Consider the following 25050-nt stretch of genomic DNA (forward strand, 5'->3'; position numbering starts at 1 on the left):
GCATTCAGGTGATCGCTTCTAGATGGAGCAGAAACTGATGTACCTTCATCATTGGTTACCTTAGCTGGTGTCGACCTCGCTTGGTTATTGCTTAGTTGCGTATGATGACGGCTGTGGCACTTCCGGCAGGTACTGGCCGATGGGCATTCCTGTGCTAGATGACCCTGTCGCAGACAATTACGACAAAGCCGGTGACGTCGAACTTCATTCTCCTTGTCCTCTAGGCTTAAGTTCGAGAAGGTTGTACACAAATACAATGGATGATGCTCGCCACAACTGACACTTTCGTAAGTTAAACTGGGTCGCTCCATGGCTGGTAAATGGTCGCGGGGCTTGCCTTCTCGGTTGAAAGAGTGGCTGGGACTCGACTGGATTCGCCTGGATATTCTGCAGCACCGTCACTCTTCGCTGGTCGTCAGGTCCTTAAATGAACTCTTGTCATTGGTTGATGAAGACTCCTCCCAGTCCCATCTCGTTTTGGAGTCAAGGCGGCTACCTAGCATGCGAACCAGCACGATGTCCCAGAACCCAATTTTTTCGCCCAATTGCTGCAACACCTTTACGTTTGCTTCAAATTTTTCCACTAGCGAGTGTAAGTCTAAAGCACTCTCTTTTTTCAACACCGAAAATTCGAATAACGCGTCCAGGTAAGATTGTTTTAATCGCGCCGGGTTCTGATAGTGTTCGATAAGCAAGTTCCACGCAACCGGATAATTACTCGCACTGATCGGAATTGTTCGTATCAACTGCAACGCGTCTCCCGTTAACGACGACCGAAGGTAATAAAACTTTTGAATGTTCGAAAGTTCCACCGAAGAATGAACCAACGACACATACAAGTCATGAAAATTTAACCACGTTTCGAAATTACCGCTGAAGGTCGGAAAATTGACGTCAGGCAAACGCACTTGCGACGATGGCAGATGGACATGACCAGCTGAAGGAGTATTCGAGACGCTAGCAACATCACTTTTATTAACGGAGAGAAGAAACACCTTCACACGGTAATACGAAGTCTCGTATTCCGTGCGCTGCTTTAGCTGCTCATCCAGAGTGGCCTCATCTTGCACCTCGAGTGCGGCCTGCACCGCATTCAAGTCATCCCACAACTTGATTATGTTCTCCAACCGCACCGGCACTTCGCAAGCATCCCTCTCTTCGTCAAAGTCCTCCACGAACTGCTTGATCACGTTGAATGACGTCAGTAAGCTCTTCTGGCGCAGCTTGAGCGTCTTTAAGCGGCGTTCCGTCGACATAATAAAGGCACAGCAGCACCGACGCTAAAACAAAAGACCACGCATCACAAACTTCGGCAAATTACGAGGTTGGAACCTTAATTTCCTTTTCAAGGCAATTGAAAGCCTTATACAATTTAAATTCAATCGATGACAGCGTTGTTAGTCCCAGAATGATATCTTCAGACGTCACAGGCAGGTGCAATATAGGCGACTCCAGCAAGCACAGGTAACTCAACGGTATTTAATCAGCTCAGCAGTGTCTAAAATCCCAAGACCGCGCAGAACGAACAAACGACTTCAAATTAGTGGAATACTAATTACCTTTTACAGGCCATTCAATGCCTTGAATCATCAGAACTATGTAGTCCAGCAGAAACAGGATAAATTGTCAGCTAGTGTAGCCTTTCCGTCTCAAAACACCATCAATTTGAAGAATCCAATCGATAAAACACTGAAAGGCGAAAGACCGCGCAGCCCAAATAGGAAGGTTCACTGTTATTGAAACGCTAATTACCTTGCAAAGGCAATAAAATGCCTTGAATCTGTTTTATTAATCAGAACAATTGCTATTATCCGCATTGTATCCACGGACAATACTCCTTTATGCAGGAACAGCAATGGCGAATAACAACGCTCCCAACGAGCGGACAGAAAGGCGCAGATAATTCCAGAATATAATGGCGGACCCCCGGAGTATCGACGCGGATCCGGTTCGAAGGGCCAAATGTCGGTTGCACAGCGAGAGCAGCTTCAATCACAGGTAAGTATCGTAAGCAGAAGTGAATTCACAGGTATATCTCGGATTTCAGGTAAGTGTGTTCTTCTATTCTTTTCAGGGTTTTCAACATAACACCGGAGGCAGGTAAGTACAGCAACTTCCATTTCACTAACTATTCACTCTTATTTAATAACATTCAATTACAATGAGCACAGCAATTATTTAATCTTCGTCAATATTATAAACGTAAACACTGCGTGACGTCGATACAGGTGCTGTCAGAAGTATAAAGAGACCGATGTACTGCGATGCGGCGGCGCTTTTATAGAGTAGAGACTCCAGCAGTTGCAGATGAGCGAAACGGCGACATGCAGCTCAAAACCAGCTATCGCGAACATTCTTCCAGCAGTTGTGGATTATATGCAGGGCTGTCTATCGCAGTTGTTTGATGCGCGTAATCATTTATGCGTTGTGAACGAACAAAGTCGTTTTACGGTGGTGGTCTTTGGAACTAGTCGAATGCTGAGAAAGTTGAAAGTTTGCTTGAAGAATCGGAAAAAAGTTCACTTTTTTAATTTTCTTAATCTAGGGAAACAATGTACAAGCGAAATTATTTCTGCAAAATGTAAGAAAATTGAGTATTTAATTTTTGGTATATATATACTTTGTCAGTGGTTTGTTTACAGTATATACGAGAAAATAATGTTTTTGTATATTTGTGCGACAAAAGGCAGTTTATATATCATGGTAAATTATAAAAATCCACGTGCTCAAGTGGTAGAAAACTTCTTTTGTAAAATTAAGATAAACCAGGCTATTGCAAGCAAGATACCAAAGAGAAAGTTCATATTTTCATGCAGTGCTGAAGCAACATGATTCGCTAGAACTAACAGATGTTCGGATCTCTAGAACTTTGACTTGAACCGATACAAAACAAGCGTAAAGATTTTACAAAGAAGAAAAACATTCCAATAATATGCTAAAATCAATTTAGGATACAGTTACTGTGTTCGATTAGTTAAGTCGCCTTGCCAACTTTTACAGTGTTCTTCAAATTTATTCTTTTTCAATTCATTTTTTAAAAGTATTATCATAAAATCGGATGAAAATTTAGTAAAGTTTTCAATCGAAAACTAGCTAAAAATTTAATTTACTGAAAATTATTTATGGAATATACGAATATGTAGCGCCACGGCGGCAGTTTTTACTTCAATTCGTCAATAGCAGGAGAACAAAAGAGACAAATATAGACTGTGTGCAGAAAGGCGAGACGATAGCCTGCATGACCTGCAGCGTTACCACTGGTGAATTTTTTTGTAGAACTCGAATTGCGAGATGTACGCGCTAATGGTCAATGATACTTTTCTACCCGGCTAATCATGTTTCATAGTCGTAATTACCAGTAAAAATAGTATTTTTTCATACATCATCCGTTTATGCTTTCGAACAAAATCAGGAACAAATTTACTCTGAAATACTTATACTTATTTATTAATTTATTTATTTACTTATTTATTTATTTACAAGTCTTTGACTAATTTGTACAGACTGTCGCTACATATTACTTTTTTATGTTTAAAGGTTATTTTACTAATATTAAAATTGTAGCACTCTGAGATATTGTCAAACTCTCTACAGCAAACATTAAACGGATTATTTAGAGTATATTGAGATACCCCAGCTAACATTTTGGTATGCATATCAGAGTAGCAAATGAGTTATGTACCTATATGTACCCTGCAAAATCGTATCTGATGCACATAACTAGCATATGCGTACTAATTTGGAAGCCATATACGTGCTACAAAATATACGTTAACAATTCAACTTTATAAGTCTTTGTATGTGATAAGAACCGATTCAATGCGATTAGTTTTATAATGCTATACAATTCTGTACTGGAAGTCGTAGGTCAATCACTTGCTATCGTCAAATACGACAGAATATAAGCTTCTGTGCATTTCGTTAGGCTCTATTAACGATCCTGAATTTATCAAAAGTCAATAGCGACAATTTTTGTACATTGATATACAAGTTTGTGTTTGCTGGGACGATACACAGGAAGCCGAAGGAAATGAGGCTGGCGAGTAGAACTTGGAGGCACGTTGATTGGAACACGGCTCAGCAAGTTGGGGCAGTCGATATTATTGCCAAGAAGGTCGAAAACAAAAAGTCGTTGCAGCAGTGTTCTTCTAGTTGTCAGCGTCAGTAGATGGATAAGCATCGGTTTTCGTAATGCGGTAGACAAACTGGATCGCACCAGGGCAGGAGTCGTAGAGCATATCGAACAAAGTGGCGTTGGATTCATTCAATTCAATTTACTTGCACAGTATGATAAGGAACCCACACAAGCACTCCATACTCCAGTATGCTCCATACAAGTGCACAATATAACGACTTTAGGCAGTAGACATCTTGGAATTGCTTCGTATTTCGTTTGACGAACCCCAATACAGCACAGGCGTTGGCAGTAGTAGACGCAAAGTGCTGTGTGAAACACAATTTGCTGTCTAGTAGAATGCCCAGATCTTTCACTGTATTTACACGATTGATATTTGCTGCAGAGATTTTATAATCGAATGTTATAACGTTGCGTCTTTTTCTGCAGAAAGAGAAATCATTACATTTCTGTACATTCACTTCCATCCCGTTCAGCGAGCACCAGTTTAATAACGCGTCAATGTCAGCTTGGATTGCACAGCAGTCAATCGCTGACGTTACTACACGAAAAAATTTGAGATCATCTGCGAACATGTATTTAGGAGACTGTATGGTGGTGCACAGATCGTTTACAAATAATATAAACAGCAGTGGACCTAGATGGCTTCCCTGAGGCACACCCGATTCGATCTCAAACGGAAGTGAACTCGTTCCTGGTGTCTAAGACCCAATTTCAAAAATAAGCGCACTTTTCAGACAAGGATAGAAAGTAGTTTAGTTAGCCTTCTAACTGGTAACCTCGCAGAGATGATCCGATCAAGTTAATATTTATTCCATGTTAAGGGGGCATAATACCTTTTACAGCATATTGTTTACCTCATTCCAAATATTTTTTTCTCGATAACGCGGAACACTAAACGATTCGGTTTTTTTTTCATTCTAAACATTATATTTTAGACTAATATTAGCAATTTTGATTTCATATGGAAACCTCCTCGTCTCTCACCTACGGCCCCTTGAAGATGATCATTTAAAAAAAACATCAAGTGCGGTACCATGGATTGACGCTAGAGGGCAAATCGGAAAAAGGTAAATTTCAAAACGACATGAAAGTATATTCAATTATCTCGTGTTTGCCCATCCTTTTGTTTAAATTCAAACGCATAACAAAATGGTGGACATTTAAACATAAAAGTCGGTTTTTAGTCGAAAAAATTGACTTTAAACTTTTCTAAAAAATACAAAAAACGCAAAAGGATGGGTCGATTACTGGATAATTTTACTAGCTTTCAAACAAAAAAAGAATCAAGTGAATTGCTTGAGCCATTCTTGAGATATTCGACTATCAAAACGTGGTTTCGAGAAAAACGGCGTTGAAGTTTTTATTCGCTGTGTAATCGTTCCAGACATGCGCGATACAAATAGCTGTAACTTTGTCAATTTTTGGAATTCATCCAAACGGCTTCGATCACATACGGTTAAAAGGTTAATCTTTCGAAATAGTCAATGAAATATTTTTCAATTTTTTAAAATTGTTACAGTGTTACAGTTACAGTCATTGCAAAATTGTTTTACAAAAACTTACATACTTGCCGTTGGTAGCGCCACTTGTTATTGTGCACCGGACACAAAACAATGTTGTCAAAGGAAATAACATTGATAGACATCGTTGCTTCATTAAATCACTGAGAAAATCGTCAAAAATTATTGAAAAAGCTGTCTTTTCTGCTGTTATTAATAAGGAAAAAATAAATTATGAACTCACTTTTCCCTAAAAACTATTGAACCACGTTTCAACATCGGAGCTTTCAATTAATTTCAAAACTATAATTCTTATTTCTAGAAACGAAATAATGTTTTGGCAACATGATAGTTCATGCATTTCACTGCTGCTGCTGATACTGCTGAAAAGGCTCCGTCACCTCAGACTTAGTTTTCACTTGTAGAATTTTTGTAATCAGTGCTGAAAAATGTGATAGATCGCTTAATAGCGCGATGGCGATTGTCTTCAGCAATTGAAAAATATGATTTGGTTTTAATCACCGTGCACGTGTGAATGTATTCAAATTGATCACGATCGGTGAAATATCAAAACTCATTTGATTACGTTTCGGCCTACTGTCTTTTATTCAGCCATCATCCGATACTATTGTCAACAGAAATAAAACAAATTTTAATTTACCTATTTTAACAAACAAAATGACAAAACGTCGTTCCCTTTTGCTCTGTTCAAACCTTCTGAGCTTGCACAGGGCGCCGTCGTATGTGTTGGAGAAACTTAGAGCATCCCGTTGGAGGTTTACTGTATTGCCTTCGCGTAGCTTGATGTGTAGTGTCTCTGCGTTTAGTCGTTTGCTCTCATTGCTCTCTCTTTCTAGTATAGCAGTGTCTGGAAACTTGAACACATGCCCGGATTCAACTGTATGCTGTGTGAGACCAGTCATTGATGATTTGGTTCGAATTGAATTTTGATGCTGTTGCAGACGCTTTTCTAGAGTTTGCGAGGTTTGTCCAACGTAAACTCTATCAGCACATGCGCCACATGGTACACTATATACAACGTTAGTTTGTTGCAGTTTTGATATTCTGTCCTCTAGGTTTGAAAAAACTGTGTCTTTTAATTTGTTATTCGGTTCGGTTCGATTAGTTTTTGAGTTTCGCAAAAAATTCTGTTTTATTTGTATGAGAATCCATATCCCCCTACCACAGGGGTGAGAGGTCTCTAACTATCATAAAATAAATTCAAGACTCAAAAATCTCCCACATGCCAAATTTGGTTCCAATTACTTGATAAGTACTCAAATTATAAGGAAACTTGTATTTCATTTGTATGGGAGCCCCCCCTCTTAAAAGGGGAAGCGGTCGTAATTCACAATAAAAAAATTCTGCCATCTAAAACTCCCACATGCCAAATTTGGTTCCATTTGCTTGATTAGTTCTCGAGATAAGAGGAAATTTCCATTTCATTTGTATGAAAGCCCACCCTCTTACAGGGGAAATGGGTCATAACTCGCTTTCTACAGAGGAGAGGGGTCTCAATTTACCATAGAAAAAAATCTTGCCTCCAAAACCACTTACATGTCAAATTTGGTTCCATTCGCTTGATTAGTTCTCGAGTTATGAGGAAATTTGTTTTTCATTTGTATAGGAGCCCCCCTCCTAAAGTGGGAAGGGATCCTAATTCACCTTAGAAAATATTCTTGCCTACAAAAACCCCGACATGCTAAATTTGGTTCCATTTGCTTGATTAGTTCTAGAGTTATGAGGTAATTTGTATTTCGTTTGTATGGGAGCCCCCCCCTCCTAAAAGGTAAAGGGTCCTAATTTATCATAGAAAAAATGGATGCCTCCAGAAACACCCACATGCCAACTATGGTTCCATTTGCTTGATTAGTTCTCGAATTATGAGGAAATTTGTATTTCATTTGTGTAGAAGCCCACCTCTTAAAGTGGGGAGGGGTCTTAATTCACCATAGAAAATATTCTTGCCCTCGAAAACTTTCACATGCCAAATTTGGTTCCATTTGCTTGATTAGTTCTCGTGTTATGAGGAAATTTGTATTTCATTGGTACAGGAGCCCCCCCTCTTAAAGTGGGGAGGGGTCCCAATTCATTATAGGAAAAACTTTTGTCTACAAAAACACCCACATGCCAAATTTGGTTCCATTTGCTTGATTAGTTCTCGAGTTATGAGGAAATTTGTATTTCGTTTGTATAGGAGCCCCCCTCCTAAAGTGGGGAGGGGTCTCAATTCATCATAAAAAAAAATTGTCTCCAAACACACCCATATGACAAATTTGGTTCCATTTCCTTGATTAGTTCTCGTGTTATGAGGAAATTTGTATTTCGTTTGTATCGGAGCCCCCCCCCCCTGTTGAAGAGGGGAGGGGTCCTAATTCATCACAGAAAAAATTCTTGCCCTCGAAAACTTTCACATGCCAAATTTGGTTCCACTTGCTTGATTAGTTCTCGTGTTATGAGGAAATTTGTATTTCATTGGTACAGGAGCCCCCCCCTCCTAAAGTGGGGAGGGGTCCCAATTCATCATAAAAAAAACTTTTGTCTACAAAAACACCCACATGCCAAATTTGGTTCCATGTGCTTGATTAGTTCTCGAGTTATGAGTAAATTTGTGTTTCGTTTGTATAGGAGCCCCCCTCCTAAAGTGGGGAGGGGTCTCAATTCATCATAGAAAAAAAAATTGTCTCCAAACACACCCACATGACAAATTTGGTTCCATTTGCTTGATTAGTTCTCGTGTTATGAGGAAATTTGTATTTCATTGGTACAGGAGCCCCCCCTCCTAAAGTGGGGAGGGGTCCCAATTCATTCTAGAAAAAAAATTGTCTCCAAAAACACCCACATGCCAATTTTGGTTCAATTTGCTTGATTAGTTCTCGAGTTATGAGGAAATTTGTACTTCATTGGTATAGGAGCCCCCCCTCCTAAAATGGGGAGGGGTCCTAATTCATCATAGAAAAAACTTTTGTCTCCGAAAACACCCACATGCCGAATTTGGTTCTATGTGCTTGATTAGTTCTCGAGTTATGAGGAAATTTGTATTTCGTTTGTATTGGAGCCCCCCGGTTAAAGTGGGGAGGGGTCCTAATTCACCACAGAAAATATTCTTGCCCTCGAAAACTTTCACATGCCAAACTTTGTTCCATTTGCTTGATTATTTCTCGAGTTATGAGGAAATTTGTATTTCATTTGTATATGAACCCCCCTCCTAAAGTGGGGAGGGGTCCCGATTTACCATAGAAAATATTCTTGCCCTCGAAAACTTTCACATGCCAAATTTTTTTCCATTTGCTTGATTAGTTCTCGAGTTATGAGGAAATTTGTATTTCATTTGTATAGGAGCCCCCCCCCTCCTAAAGCGGGAAGGGGTTCCAATTCATCATAAAAAAAATTTAGTCTCCAAAAACACCCACATGCCAAATTTGGTTCCATTTGCTTGATTAGCTCTCGAGTTATGAGGAAATTTGTATTTCGTTTGAATAGGAGCCCCCCCTCTTAAAGTGGAGAGGAGTCCTAATTCACCATAGAAAATATTCTTGCCCTCGAAAACACTCACATGCCAAATTTTGTTCCATTTGCTTGATTAGTTCTCGAGTTATGAGGAAATTTGTATTTCATTTGTATAGGAGCCCCCCTCCTAAAATGGGGAGGGGTCCCAATTCATCATAGAAAAGAATGTTATCTCCAAAAATACCCACATGCCAAGTTTGGTTCTATTTGCTTGATTAGTTCTCGAGTTATGAGGAAATTTGTATTTCATTTGTATGGAAGCCCCCCCTCTTAAATGGGAGAGGAGTCATAATTCTACTTCTAAAGAGGGGAGGAGTCCCGATTTACCATAGAATAAATTCATGTCACCAAAAACACCCACATGCCAAATTTTGTTCTATTTGTTTGATTAGTTCTCGAGTTATGCAGAAATTTGTGTTTCATTTGTATGGGAGCCCCCCCTCTTAGTGGGGGGAGGGGTCTCTAACCATCACTAAAACCTTTCCTGGCCCCAAAAACCTCTACATGCAAATTTTCACGCCGATTGGCTCAGTAGTTTTTGATACTATAAAGAACATCCCGACAGACAGACAGACAGACAGACAGACAGACAGACAGACAGACAGACAGACAGACAGACAGACAGACAGACAGACAGACAGACAGACAGACAGACAGACAGACAGACAGACAGACAGACAGACAGACAGACAGACAGACAGACAGACAGACAGACAGACAGACAGACAGACAGACAGACAGACAGACAGACAGACAGACAGACAGACAGACAGACAGACAGACAGACAGACAGACAGACAGACAGACAGACAGACAGACAGACAGACAGACAGACAGACAGACAGACAGACAGACAGACAGACAGACAGACAGACAGACAGACAGACAGACAGACAGACAGACAGACAGACAGACAGACAGACAGACAGACAGACAGACAGACAGACAGACAGACAGACAGACAGACAGACAGACAGACAGACAGACAGACAGACAGACAGACAGACAGACAGACAGACAGACAGACAGACAGACAGACAGACAGACAGACAGACAGACAGACAGACAGACAGACAGACAGACAGACAGACAGACAGACAGACAGACAGACAGACAGACAGACAGACAGACAGACAGACAGACAGACAGACAGACAGACAGACAGACAGACAGACAGACAGACAGACAGACAGACAGACAGACAGACAGACAGACAGACAGACAGACAGACAGACAGACAGACAGACAGACAGACAGACAGACAGACAGACAGACAGACAGACAGACAGACAGACAGACAGACAGACAGACAGACAGACAGACAGACAGACAGACAGACAGACAGACAGACAGACAGACAGACAGACAGACAGACAGACAGACAGACAGACAGACAGACAGACAGACAGACAGACAGACAGACAGACAGACAGACAGACAGACAGACAGACAGACAGACAGACAGACAGACAGACAGACAGACAGACAGACAGACAGACAGACAGACAGACAGACAGACAGACAGACAGACAGACAGACAGACAGACAGACAGACAGACAGACAGACAGACAGACAGACAGACAGACAGACAGACAGACAGACAGACAGACAGACAGACAGACAGACAGACAGACAGACAGACAGACAGACAGACAGACAGACAGACAGACAGACAGACAGACAGACAGACAGACAGACAGACAGACAGACAGACAGACAGACAGACAGACAGACAGACAGACAGACAGACAGACAGACAGACAGACAGACAGACAGACAGACAGACAGACAGACAGACAGACAGACAGACAGACAGACAGACAGACAGACAGACAGACAGACAGACAGACAGACAGACAGACAGACAGACAGACAGACAGACAGACAGACAGACAGACAGACAGACAGACAGACAGACAGACAGACAGACAGACAGACAGACAGACAGACAGACAGACAGACAGACAGACAGACAGACAGACAGACAGACAGACAGACAGACAGACAGACAGACAGACAGACAGACAGACAGACAGACAGACAGACAGACAGACAGACAGACAGACAGACAGACAGACAGACAGACAGACAGACAGACAGACAGACAGACAGACAGACAGACAGACAGACAGACAGACAGACAGACAGACAGACAGACAGACAGACAGACAGACAGACAGACAGACAGACAGACAGACAGACAGACAGACAGACAGACAGACAGACAGACAGACAGACAGACAGACAGACAGACAGACAGACAGACAGACAGACAGACAGACAGACAGACAGACAGACAGACAGACAGACAGACAGACAGACAGACAGACAGACAGACAGACAGACAGACAGACAGACAGACAGACAGACAGACAGACAGACAGACAGACAGACAGACAGACAGACAGACAGACAGACAGACAGACAGACAGACAGACAGACAGACAGACAGACAGACAGACAGACAGACAGACAGACAGACAGACAGACAGACAGACAGACAGACAGACAGACAGACAGACAGACAGACAGACAGACAGACAGACAGACAGACAGACAGACAGACAGACAGACAGACAGACAGACAGACAGACAGACAGACAGACAGACAGACAGACAGACAGACAGACAGACAGACAGACAGACAGACAGACAGACAGACAGACAGACAGACAGACAGACAGACAGACAGACAGACAGACAGACAGACAGACAGACAGACAGACAGACAGACAGACAGACAGACAGACAGACAGACAGACAGACAGACAGACAGACAGACAGACAGACAGACAGACAGACAGACAGACAGACAGACAGACAGACAGACAGACAGACAGACAGACAGACAGACAGACAGACAGACAGACAGACAGACAGACAGACAGACAGACAGACAGACAGACAGACAGACAGACAGACAGACAGACAGACAGACAGACAGACAGACAGACAGACAGACAGACAGACAGACAGACAGACAGACAGACAGACAGACAGACAGACAGACAGACAGACAGACAGACAGACAGACAGACAGACAGACAGACAGACAGACAGACAGACAGACAGACAGACAGACAGACAGACAGACAGACAGACAGACAGACAGACAGACAGACAGACAGACAGACAGACAGACAGACAGACAGACAGACAGACAGACAGACAGACAGACAGACAGACAGACAGACAGACAGACAGACAGACAGACAGACAGACAGACAGACAGACAGACAGACAGACAGACAGACAGACAGACAGACAGACAGACAGACAGACAGACAGACAGACAGACAGACAGACAGACAGACAGACAGACAGACAGACAGACAGACAGACAGACAGACAGACAGACAGACAGACAGACAGACAGACAGACAGACAGACAGACAGACAGACAGACAGACAGACAGACAGACAGACAGACAGACAGACAGACAGACAGACAGACAGACAGACAGACAGACAGACAGACAGACAGACAGACAGACAGACAGACAGACAGACAGACAGACAGACAGACAGACAGACAGACAGACAGACAGACAGACAGACAGACAGACAGACAGACAGACAGACAGACAGACAGACAGACAGACAGACAGACAGACAGACAGACAGACAGACAGACAGACAGACAGACAGACAGACAGACAGACAGACAGACAGACAGACAGACAGACAGACAGACAGACAGACAGACAGACAGACAGACAGACAGACAGACAGACAGACAGACAGACAGACAGACAGACAGACAGACAGACAGACAGACAGACAGACAGACAGACAGACAGACAGACAGACAGACAGACAGACAGACAGACAGACAGACAGACAGACAGACAGACAGACAGACAGACAGACAGACAGACAGACAGACAGACAGACAGACAGACAGACAGACAGACAGACAGACAGACAGACAGACAGACAGACAGACAGACAGACAGACAGACAGACAGACAGACAGACAGACAGACAGACAGACAGACAGACAGACAGACAGACAGACAGACAGACAGACAGACAGACAGACAGACAGACAGACAGACAGACAGACAGACAGACAGACAGACAGACAGACAGACAGACAGACAGACAGACAGACAGACAGACAGACAGACAGACAGACAGACAGACAGACAGACAGACAGACAGACAGACAGACAGACAGACAGACAGACAGACAGACAGTAATTCTTCTTTATAGGTATAGATTTTTGATCCACTATTATTAAATTTTTCAATATCAAAAAAGGGCGTGCACTGCCAAAAAGATGCTGAAATATTTATCAGTTTTCGCATACATGCTCGAAATGACGAAAAAATGATGCCCTCAGTATATTCTTGAAAACAGTTTGTGGTTATAAAGTGTTTCGAATAATATTTTTATTGCCGTAGGACTACATCTTACTCGAATAGCTCTCTGCGGACTATTTAAACATAAAATGGTTACAATCGTAAAAAATCGTTGATTATTCATATTTAGTCAATTTCTAACGCATTTATATTCAATTTTTTCATATCAAAAATGGATGTTGACTTTACCATAGGCATAGGCATAGGCGACACGCATTTGTTGTCAACTTCGAAATCCCACTGTATTGTCATATAAAGTTATTGAATATGTACGGAGCCCACCGGAGTTAGCGGAGAGTGGAGAGTTAGAGAAACACGAAGGCTCTGATTTAATCCATCCAATGTAAGAATCTTTATTATGCCACAAATTTCATAAATAAAAATGTTTCCCCTACATTAGTCCCTACATAGTCAACAGTGAGACAGCAAGAACAGTGAATCAATGGGAATAGTCTATCCATCCAAGATCCAATCAAGATCTAAAATATTTTCCTGGAACGTGAAATTTCTGAATCTTCACCGCATAATGCATTTTGAGAAAAAAATTTAATATATGTTTCATCTAAAATCATTTTTGGGAGGCCAAAGTGAAATTTTTTGCAATCATTTCTTGGTGATTTTCAATATTTTCAATATTTCAATAAATCGCATATTTAATTTTAATTAAAATTTACTACATGGCATCACATAGTAAAGAGAGATAATAATACAAAACAGGCATGATTCGATCACTTTAACTAAATTTTGATCCATTTGACAGTGCCATTTCAGCCGAGCAAAATTTGACAAAGTTGTATATGGGACATTTGTAAAACTAGTTATTATAATTGTAGATAATTGCTGAATAAAGTTTTGCTGTATCTTTTGTATTTACGGTGCTACTATACTAGTGCCTCATTAGTGACTAAATGAACGTTGACTTAGTTATAAATAATTTAGCTTATAATCAAAACCATTGACACTTTTTCTCAAATAAGGTTAGGTTACATCTTTCAAATGGATTGGAGAGCTCGTTAGTAGCTATCATCAAACAATTTTTAATTTTTTTTTGGGAAAAAAGTGTCTCACTGTATATGATAACTATACCTGTATTACAATTGTTTACAGCTTGTAGGGCCGAAGTGTAAATTGTTAATAATTGTTGTATTTCAAACTGATTTTCAGAAAGAAATTCTAAGAAAATATGCGTAATACTTGCCAACCACTGACTTTTCTGATACCATTAATGAAGACCCTGAATCGGAAATCAAATTTATGTGACTACTAAAATTGATTGGTATTGCATTCACATAGAAAAATTCTATTGAACTATTGTTTTATTTTTTATCAAAATCAATATATACAAATAATTGCAATCGCTAATGTTCTCCTATTTTATTGAGTTACCAAAAAATGTCTTAGAAAGTGAAATCTTTGAAATAATTTCAATTTAAATCTTATAATTAAATAAGAACAACTCACAAATCGTTCAATCTTCTACGCATACTTGGTATGATGATATATAGATACAAGAATGACAACAAGCCAGTCGTCGTATATTCGAACCATAGCTAGAGGAGACTGTTAGAAAGTAATTTTTGGAGCATTGAGATCTCGTAGTATCAACACTAAGCCCAATGGAATCGGTATGGTATCTCGATCAATTGAATTATTGTTTGTAGGGTGCTAAAATGATTCAACTTTGAGTAAAAATGTCTGTACTAATTTCTAACCGAAATTTGTCGTCCGAAAGGCATGTAATAACCTATAATAACCAGAAAGCTAAGCCATCTCTAAAAAATGATTTGGCACTCCTTAAATGATCGATTTTTTTAAATTAAAAAAAAACTATACTTAGATAACTATTAATAATAAAAACTTGAGACATTTTTATTCACAGATTTGTTATAAGATCCCATGCATTAATATGCATTTGATTTAATTTTACAGTACTTTCAGTTGCAGCTGGCAGTACTTTCTTTCCAAAATGTCATAAAAGTATTTTTCACATTTAAGGAATAATTTGCACCGATACTTACATAACTGATATTTTTAACAGTTATAACAGTGTATAATGAAATAAATTACAAATTGCATAAACTGTTAGCCAAAATTGCAATTCACATAGGTAACACAGGTTGGACTCGGTTATTAGGGTGAAAAACAATTAAATAGGTTTTCTGAAATGTGTTTACGTTCAGAACGTGATTAACATTATAAAAAAAATTTCATCCGAATAATCGAGTCCGACCTGTAATAATCAAATTAAAGTAATGAAATAAATGGTGCAACAATTATTTCTAATTTTGAGAACTATAAATGAGACATTCGTTTGTATATTTTTCTCAGCTGAAACATTGGAATGATTTGCTTGTATAACCTTTATGCATGCATTGTTAAATTTGATGTGTAGGCTATTCATTTAATGGATCCATAGTTTGTTTCAAATTTGACTTTCTGCGTATTTAAAATTGTCAAATGTTGCTACAGAACACGACTGATTTAATAAATGCATCAATAAGGTATACCATTCAACAACGCTTAGAGGACTATCAAATTGCAGTTTTTGCTTGCTTGCTTACTTCGCAGAAGTGCTCACTGCGGTGCGATCACCGCAGAGTTATTCTCCCTCGTTATTCCGCACACTGATGATTCAAAGCAAGAGTGTGTGTTGAAAGTAGCCAATCCAAACTTCAGTGCACATGCGGGACGTTAGACAGTGGTGTATACGCCATCGCACGCTCTGCTGTCGCTAGGAATGAAAGTGTGTTGTGATTTTTGCGCGCGCCTCTTGCATACACTGAGGGGAATGCCAGGACTGATTGCAGGCATTGTACTTATGAACCCCCGTCCACGTATTTTCAAAGTCACCATTGCCTTAAATGAAGAATTGAATCTGAATATTTCGTAGATTCTTATAAACATACATATGCCAGAAAACCAGTTTACATTAATCTTTGATCTAATGATCTGATATTGTTCTACGTCACCCTTTCGTTCAACCCTTAGGGCTGTATACCTTGTAGTTTTTACAATAAATAAATAAAGAAATAAACTTTCTTGATTGCTCAATTATTTTTTTAATCTAAAAGGCGACATATTTTTAAGACAAAACATTTTATTTATTACATCGCTAATTTATTTATATGTCTCAAAAGGATCATAGACAACAGCACGATGGCGTTACGCAATTATTTACGCGCATTACCCTTTCATAGGCTAGGACAGATAAACACAAAAAGCGTTAATGCAAAGCAGGCAAATATGATTTTGTTCTATAACCGCAATCCCTAAAATTGTTAAGAAGTGTGTTCGTATGGAAAAAAGTTGTATATTTTTGCATAATTAACCTTAAAAGTATTTGCTAGCACTTCTAAATTCTAAATTACAAACTGAGAATATTATTATGCAGGATAAAACTTGAAAATTGCAGTGCTGAATTTTTTTCCACTCCAAAACCTACGCCCTAAGTACCAAGCATAGAAAACAACACCTACTATTTCGGGCTTGAAATGGAAACGGTAATGATAATTGAAACTCACGCCTACTATTCCACTTTTCCATTAATCTGCATGTTTTTCATTATATTAACACGCAACCGCTAACGTCAAGAACCAGTCTCAATACCGTCGGCAATACACAAAAATATCATAAAATTAATTGCAACATTCTGCCATGCGCTTTTCACCCAGGCTCATAACAAGTTTTCTTCTATAACGAGGTCTTGACAGTTGGAAAATTGCTTACTGGTGTGAAAAGGAGTACCCGAAGCGAGTGCAGCTGAAGACATCCTGTCACCTTTACCGGTTTCGTTCAGTCTTACCATTTTTCCATATCATTATGCATCCTTTATGCTTGCAATTTTTGAAGCTCCTATTCGCCATACTGCAAGAGATTGTGAAAAAATGTAACCTAGAGGCGGATCGCATTATTATTGACATAATATGCTAAGTGAGGTTGAATTTGAATGTAGCTCCGACTTCAAATTAAAAATAGAATGAGATGATTACAAACTCATCATTGCATTATAAACATCATTTGATTCATTTGTACACCCAGAACTTACGAAGAACATTGTGTTACATTGTTTAGCGACAAATGACTTTTTTCGCCTTATGACCGTATATTAGATGATATCTGTGTAATTTCTGCAACGAGTCATACGTTGACAAACCGTTATTCGACTTAATTTCATCACTGTTTACTCGCTTATATGTACCAGTTTAGCTTAGCTTAGACTATTTCTTGGGTACTTTTTCATTTCGACGTATCTGCAAATGAGAGATTCTTTTCGTGTCTCGTCTCTTCCGCTTTTTACGGCGATACTAATGCATTGAAAAGAAAAATTTTAAAACATTTGGCTAGCTAGTGACTCCGGCAACCGATTCAAGCAAAGGTCATTTGTCAAAATGCATTAGTATCGCCGTAAAAAGTGGAAGAGAGGAGACACGAAGAGAATCTCTCATTTCCAGATACGTCGAAATGAAATATCAGAGGGGTTCTGTACAAGACACGACCGCATATATAGGTGACGCAGGACTACGTAAGTCCTTTTGTAGTGATAGTAGCATGTATTCATGCTTGTAATCATTCGATTCTTCATGTATACATACCATATGCAACATATATACATGCTACATGTTTGTATGTAACATTTATCAAAGTAGTAACATTGCATACGTTCAATTCTCAAAAGATTGTGCATTTGAAAACAATTTAACAAAATCAAGAACACAAACTATTGCTTTCCTGCTACCTTACTGAAATTAAAGATTGTTTTTATTACCCAAGGTTCCCCACGTTGAAGGGATTTTACCAATTCAATCCTATTTTATCAACAGCACATCTTTTCAATACATTTCTAATGAAACGGTAAGCATGCGTATTCACGGGAAACTAGAAGTCATTGACTTTTCGTCGGAAAGCCCAATTTCGGAAGCAGTTTTTCCGCCCAAAAGCGGGAATGTGTTTATAAAAATGTATATACTGCATTCTTCTTGCCAATCTGAACACAGCGAATATATTTTCATAAACCGAACTTTTGTTTCAAACAAAAAAACTGCTTTTGAAATTGGTCGAATCGATGCTGACTAATTTCACCTTCATACAGAGTCGTATTATAACCAAACACTACAGCTGTAGCACATTTTTCCAACACAGATATCAACTTCGCCGAGGTTTAATCGTCTCGCAGTAAAGAGTTTGCGATATGTTGGGACAATGAACTTGTGTCACTTTTTCTGGCACACTTCCCTAACACAGACATCAAATTGGACTAGGTTTAATCGCGTTCGTAAGAAATCTTTTGGCACGAGGGGGCTTTGTCACTCTTTCTGGCGTACTTCCCAAGCAAGGACATCAAAATGGTCTAGGTTTAACCGCGGTGTTAAGAAATCTTGTTGAAATGAGGAAGCTTTGTCACTTGTTTTGGCTTACTTCCCAAGCACAGATATCAAATTGGTATAGGTTTAGATCATTGCAAAGAATCTTCCAACCAATCACGAAGCGAGAATTCTGGTAAAACATAGGTTCATTATTTTCAATTTTTCAATAGTTCAACATCAAGAATCTATACTTTTCTTCATTTGGGTCAATTCTTAGAAGATTTTCCGATCGATTGGTGTAAGAATATTGAAAATAGATCGGAAAACCGCTGAGCTATTAGCGCTCAAAACCTTTCATTTTTCGTGACGCTCGTATTTTTCGATTTTTTGGAATGACACCCTATCTCAAAACTTGCCGTAAGACGTAGTCCTACGTCAAAAGTACCTGAGATTTGCACATATCGATGTATTGTGCAATTCGCTATGTGCACGAAACAGTGCTGCCACCCGCCCAAGTTTGTTCTATTTGTGAAGTTGGTGCATAGGTTTGTTAACCCATTAAGCCCCACACTTTTCCCAGCAGGAATGGAAAGTTGAAACTTTCAGGAAAATTCTCTTTTAGGTCAACTAAGAAAAAGCCGCAGACATGTATTTTTAATTTTGACCCTGTGTCCCGCAACGCTACGTTGCGAAAACGCAACGCTGGGCGTTAAGGGTATATCGTTTTTGCATACCTTTATTATTATGCATATAAATACTTCATACTTTTTTACCGGTAAATCAAACTTGGGATTTTTTTGGGCTCAAAATCTATACCTATAAAGAAGGATTTCTGTCTGTCTGTCTGCCTGTCTGTCTGTCTGTCCGTATGTTCCTTATAGAATCGAAAACTACTGAACCAATCGGCATGAAAATATGCATGTAGAGGTTTTTTGGGGCCAGGAAAGGTTTTAGTGATGGTTAGAAACCTCTTCCCCCACTAAGAGGGGGGGCTTCCATACAAATGAAACACAAATTTCTGCATAACTCGACTACTAATCAAGCAAATAGAACAAAATTTGGCATGTGGGTGTTTTCGGTGACAAGAATTTATTCTATGGTAAATTGAGACCCCTCCCCTCTTTATAAGGGGAATTACAACTCCTCTCCTCTTTAAAAGGGGGGGGCTTCCATACAAATTTCCTCATAACTCGAGAACTAATCAAGCAAATGTAACCAAATTTGGCATGTGAAGGTTTTCGAGGGCAATAATATTTTCTATAGTAAATTAGGACCCCTCCCCACTTTAAGAGGGGGGGCTCCTGTACCAAAGAAACACAATTTTCCTCATAACTCGAGAACTAATCAAGCAAATGGAACAAAATTTGGCATGTGGGTGTTTTTCGAGACAAAATTTTTTTCTATGATGAATTGGGACCCCTCCCCACTTTAGGAAGGGGGGCTCCTATACAAATGAAATGCAAATTTTCTTATAACTCGAGAATTAATCAAGCAAATGGAACCAAATTTGGCATGTGAAAGTTTTCTAGGGCATGAATATTTTCTATGGTGAATTAGAACCCCTCCCCACTTTAAGAGGGGGGGCTCCTATACAAACGAAATACAAATTTCCTCATAACTCGAGAATTAATCAAGCAAATGGAACCAAATTTGACACGTGGGTGTTTTTGGAGACAAATATTTTTTCTATGATGAACTGGGACCCCTCCTCACTTTAGGAGAGGGGGCTCCTATACAAATGAAATACAAATTTCCTCATAACTCGAGAGCTAATCAAGCAAATGAAACAAAATTTGGCATGTGAAAGTTTTCGAGGGCAAGAATATTTTCTATGGTGAATTAGGACCCCTCCCAACTTTAAGAGGGGATGCTCCTATACAAACGAAATACAAATTTCTTCATAACTCGAGAACTAATCAAGCAAATGGAACTAAATTTGGTACGTGGGTGTTTTTGGAGACAAAAATTTTTTCTATGATGAATTGGGACTCCTACCCACTTTAGGAGGGGGAGCTCCTATACAAATGAAATTCAAATTTCCTCATAACTCGAGAACTAATCAAGCAAATAGAACCAAATTTGGCATGTGGGTGTTTTCGGTGACCGGAATTTATTCTATGGTAAGTTGAGACCCCTCCCCTCTTTATAAGGGGAATTATAACTCCTCTCCTCTTTAAAAGGGGGGGCTTCCCTGCAAATTTCCTCATAACTCGAGAACTAATCAAGCAAATGGAACCAAATTTGCATGTGAAGGTTTTCGAGGGCAAGAATATTTTCTATAGTAAATTAGATCATTCGGGACGAGACGGTCGCGAGTGTTGCCGGTGACCCGCCGTCGGAAGCGCCGCCCACTGGGGGGTTTGCAAAACTCGAGATTGTGACAAAGATCATCCGAGATTCATGATTTATGTACAACACAGGTTAATTTGTGGCAATACGAAGTTTGTCGGGTCAGCTAGTTGTTTATAAAGAAATTGTTATCGCGGTCGTGGCACCTGGGTACAAAAAATATGCAAAGAGTCTATTAAAATACCTTTCTAAGTTTTGATTGAGTTGTGGCAATTTGAATTTTGCGGTCAAATTGACCGCACACCATACAGACAACCTGAGTTTTTTTTCTGCAGAGACAGAATGTGAATGCTCTGCTGCATCGAAAACGAAGCGCCAGTGAAAGCTCTGCAGAGTAGTGCACGCTTGTGCGATTTGTGGTGAGAGAACATACGGGCTCTTGAGTGGCGTATTTGTTGGGTGCGTGATTCTAAATTTCACCGCCGTTGTTTCACGCATACACAGCTATACACTTTGTTTGCTAATCCCTTTAAGCAAGCGTTCGTTTTTTGCGCGCCGGTGCGACTGTATCGATCTCCGCAGTGTAAGAAATACACTTACATATTGGTGTTGCACCTCAGTGATATGCCAAGACTGCCTGCAACCTTTGAGACATAGAGATTTCTTTTAAAAATCACTTGTGTGCATCATAAATGTTGTTGCATGTTGATTCAATAGCATCCATATTGTCGCATGTGGATCTTTATACACTAGCGTTACTGTTCGGAGACTATAACCAATCCGGTTTGAGCTGGTTTATTTCAGACAATGGTTTGCCCCTTGTGAACACGCTATCATCACAAATGCCGGTTTGCTGCTGTGATCTGCTAGATGGGTTCAGCTTGCATGGACTGACTCAAATCAATACAGTTCTGAATCGAGATGGTCGCTTGTTGGATCTCATTCTTGCAAACGAATTGGCGGTGCCTAACTGTGATATATCTCTTGCGTATGAGCCGTTAGTCGATTTGGAAGCTGTGCACCCTGCTATTACCGTGTCGCTTAATCTTCCGTTACCAATGATGTATGACCAGCTATCACAAAATACAACTTTAAACTTTCGTCGGGCTGACTATATAGAACTGAGCGCAGCTTTTGCCGAAGTTGACTGGGATGCAATTTTGGAAGCCAGTTCCAACTGGTTTCATTAGCTAGAATCACAGTATAAGAGGAACTTAAAATTTTGTTTTGGATTTCGTTAATTTTGGCCGCGCTTCTCTTGCGGTTAAAATTTTGACAATATATTAACATTTCATAACTGGTATTTAAATTGGGAGAAGAACAAGATGTCGTAACATATCATGCGTCATGTCGTAACATATCATATCATTCAATCGAAAAGTTCTTTCTTTTCTTTGATTTTAGATTTCAATTGTCATTTTCTTCACTTGCTGTTACTCACAATTGTACAAGAAAAGCAAAAAGCGAAGAAAAGCATTTAATTTAAGCATGTAGCTATAGTGGTGTATAGGATTAAAAATACTAGTGAGTTGATTTTTCCAAATAAATTTATACAAATTTCATACAAATTTTGCGCATCAATAGATGCTCTTTTCCATCAATAGATACTAGAGCTAAGAAATGTTATATGAGAAATAGGAAGTAAACGTTGCACGGTAGTAATTTCGTAAGATTTGTTTTCGTTGGTGATATTTTAAAGGACAGATGTCTTATGTCGTATCACGTTTTAATAAATAAATCAAAAATGACTGGAAATCATATCGATCATATTTCCCATTCTCAAGCATGTTTATGGCGCAGCTTTAGCACTATTTTTCGGCCTCATCTTGTTTTCCTAGCCCTCTAACGGGATATATTGTAAAAACGATGCGATCAAGCTAATGACTATCTTCTCATGAGTGTACATTCAAAAGAAGCTTAAGTTTGGATTTTCATGCAAAAATAATTATCTGAAGGAGCGCCAGCTAAGAAAAAGTTCAATTTCTCTTTTTCATATCTAATGCTCTATCCAGTTATTTTTTCTAATTCATATATATTGCAAAATTGAAGCCAAGCAAACTAATAGTAAAATTTTGAGAATAATCATTTTGTTGTAGATATCCTTTTCCTTCAAAAGCGAAGTATAATAATAATTTTTCTGAACTCTTGTTTTTCAAAGATGCTAACTTTTGAACGCATGATATTAATGGAGTCGCATACGCCATGAAAAGAAATGTAAAGCATATCGTACACACTTCCACTGTAAGGCTTCTATTCTTGTTATCCATGTATGTGTGCGTGTGTGGGTATGTAACGCTTTCAATCTCACTCACTTTTCTCGAAGATGGCTGGACCGATTTTAATGTTCTTAGTGTCAAATGAAAGGTCTAGGTGTCCCATAGGTCGCTATTGAATTACATACTGATTGGACTTTTAGTTCAAAAGTTATGTATAAAAATACGAAAAATAAGGGACTTCATTATCTCATAGATCCCTTAACCGCTTTGAACAAAATTGATTGCATATGAAAGAGGAGCCTTACAAACCCTTAACTTCCAAATTTCATGATGATAGGACTTGTAGTTTGAAAGTTACATAAAGAAATGTGAAAAAATAGTATTCAAAACATATTTTTTAACATTTAAGTTCTAATTCAATGAAAAACATCACACATTTTATTATTATTTGAAAATTACTGCTGAGATCTATCAAACGAAACCGAGTTATTTAAAATCGGACGGTTCATTCAAAAGTTATTCAAACTTTAACACTTAAGCACTGTATATTAAACCGTTAAAAAGTGTGAAATCAAAACATGTCAATCAAATGTTGATTGTATTCAGTGTGTGCGATGTATGTATGTATGTATGTATGTATGTATGTATGTATGTATGTATGTATGTATGTATGTATGTATGTATGTATGTATGTATGTATGTATGTATGTATGTATGTATGTATGTATGTATGTATGTATGTATGTATGTATGTATGTATGTATGTATGTATGTATGTATGTATGTATGTATGTATGTATGTATGTATGTATGTATGTATGTATGTATGTATGTATGTATGTATGTATGTATGTATGTATGTATGTATGTATGTATGTATGTATGTATGTATGTATGTATGTATGTATGTATGTATGTATGTATGTATGTATGTATGTATGTATGTATGTATGTATGTATGTATGTATGTATGTATGTATGTATGTATGTATGTATGTATGTATGTATGTATGTATGTATGTATGTATGTATGTATGTATGTATGTATGTATGTATGTATGTATGTATGTATGTATGTATGTATGTATGTATGTATGTATGTATGTATGTATGTATGTATGTATGTATGTATGTATGTATGTATGTATGTATGTATGTATGTATGTATGTATGTATGTATGTATGTATGTATGTATGTATGTATGTATGTATGTATGTATGTATGTATGTATGTATGTATGTATGTATGTATGTATGTATGTATGTATGTATGTATGTATGTATGTATGTATGTATGTATGTATGTATGTATGTATGTATGTATGTATGTATGTATGTATGTATGTATGTATGTATGTATGTATGTATGTATGTATGTATGTATGTATGTATGTATGTATGTATGTATGTATGTATGTATGTATGTATGTATGTATGTATGTATGTATGTATGTATGTATGTATGTATGTATGTATGTATGTATGTATGTATGTATGTATGTATGTATGTATGTATGTATGTATGTATGTATGTATGTATGTATGTATGTATGTATGTATGTATGTATGTATGTATGTATGTATGTATGTATGTATGTATGTATGTATGTATGTATGTATGTGTATGTGATGACAATTTGCAATGAAATTCAAGAAAAGTGAGAAACATGTCAATAGTCTGAAGTTTTTGACGCCACTTAGTGGAATACGAACTCTGAAATAAAAGATA

At 38.7% G+C, this 25050-nt stretch overlaps 1 protein-coding gene across 1 annotated transcript; it reads right to left on the reverse strand.

The window, feature by feature from the left end:
* Positions 1–398: 398 nt before the first annotated feature.
* On the reverse strand, positions 399–1256 carry LOC128735874 (uncharacterized). The gene has a single exon (XM_053830357.1). It carries the CDS (start codon positions 1254–1256, stop codon positions 399–401), a length of 858 nt encoding a protein of 285 aa, XP_053686332.1.
* Between the last annotated feature and the right edge of the window lie 23794 nt (positions 1257–25050).

This window comes from Sabethes cyaneus, chromosome 2 (genome assembly GCF_943734655.1).
Source record: "Sabethes cyaneus chromosome 2, idSabCyanKW18_F2, whole genome shotgun sequence".
NCBI classification, from domain to species: domain Eukaryota; kingdom Metazoa; phylum Arthropoda; class Insecta; order Diptera; family Culicidae; genus Sabethes; species Sabethes cyaneus.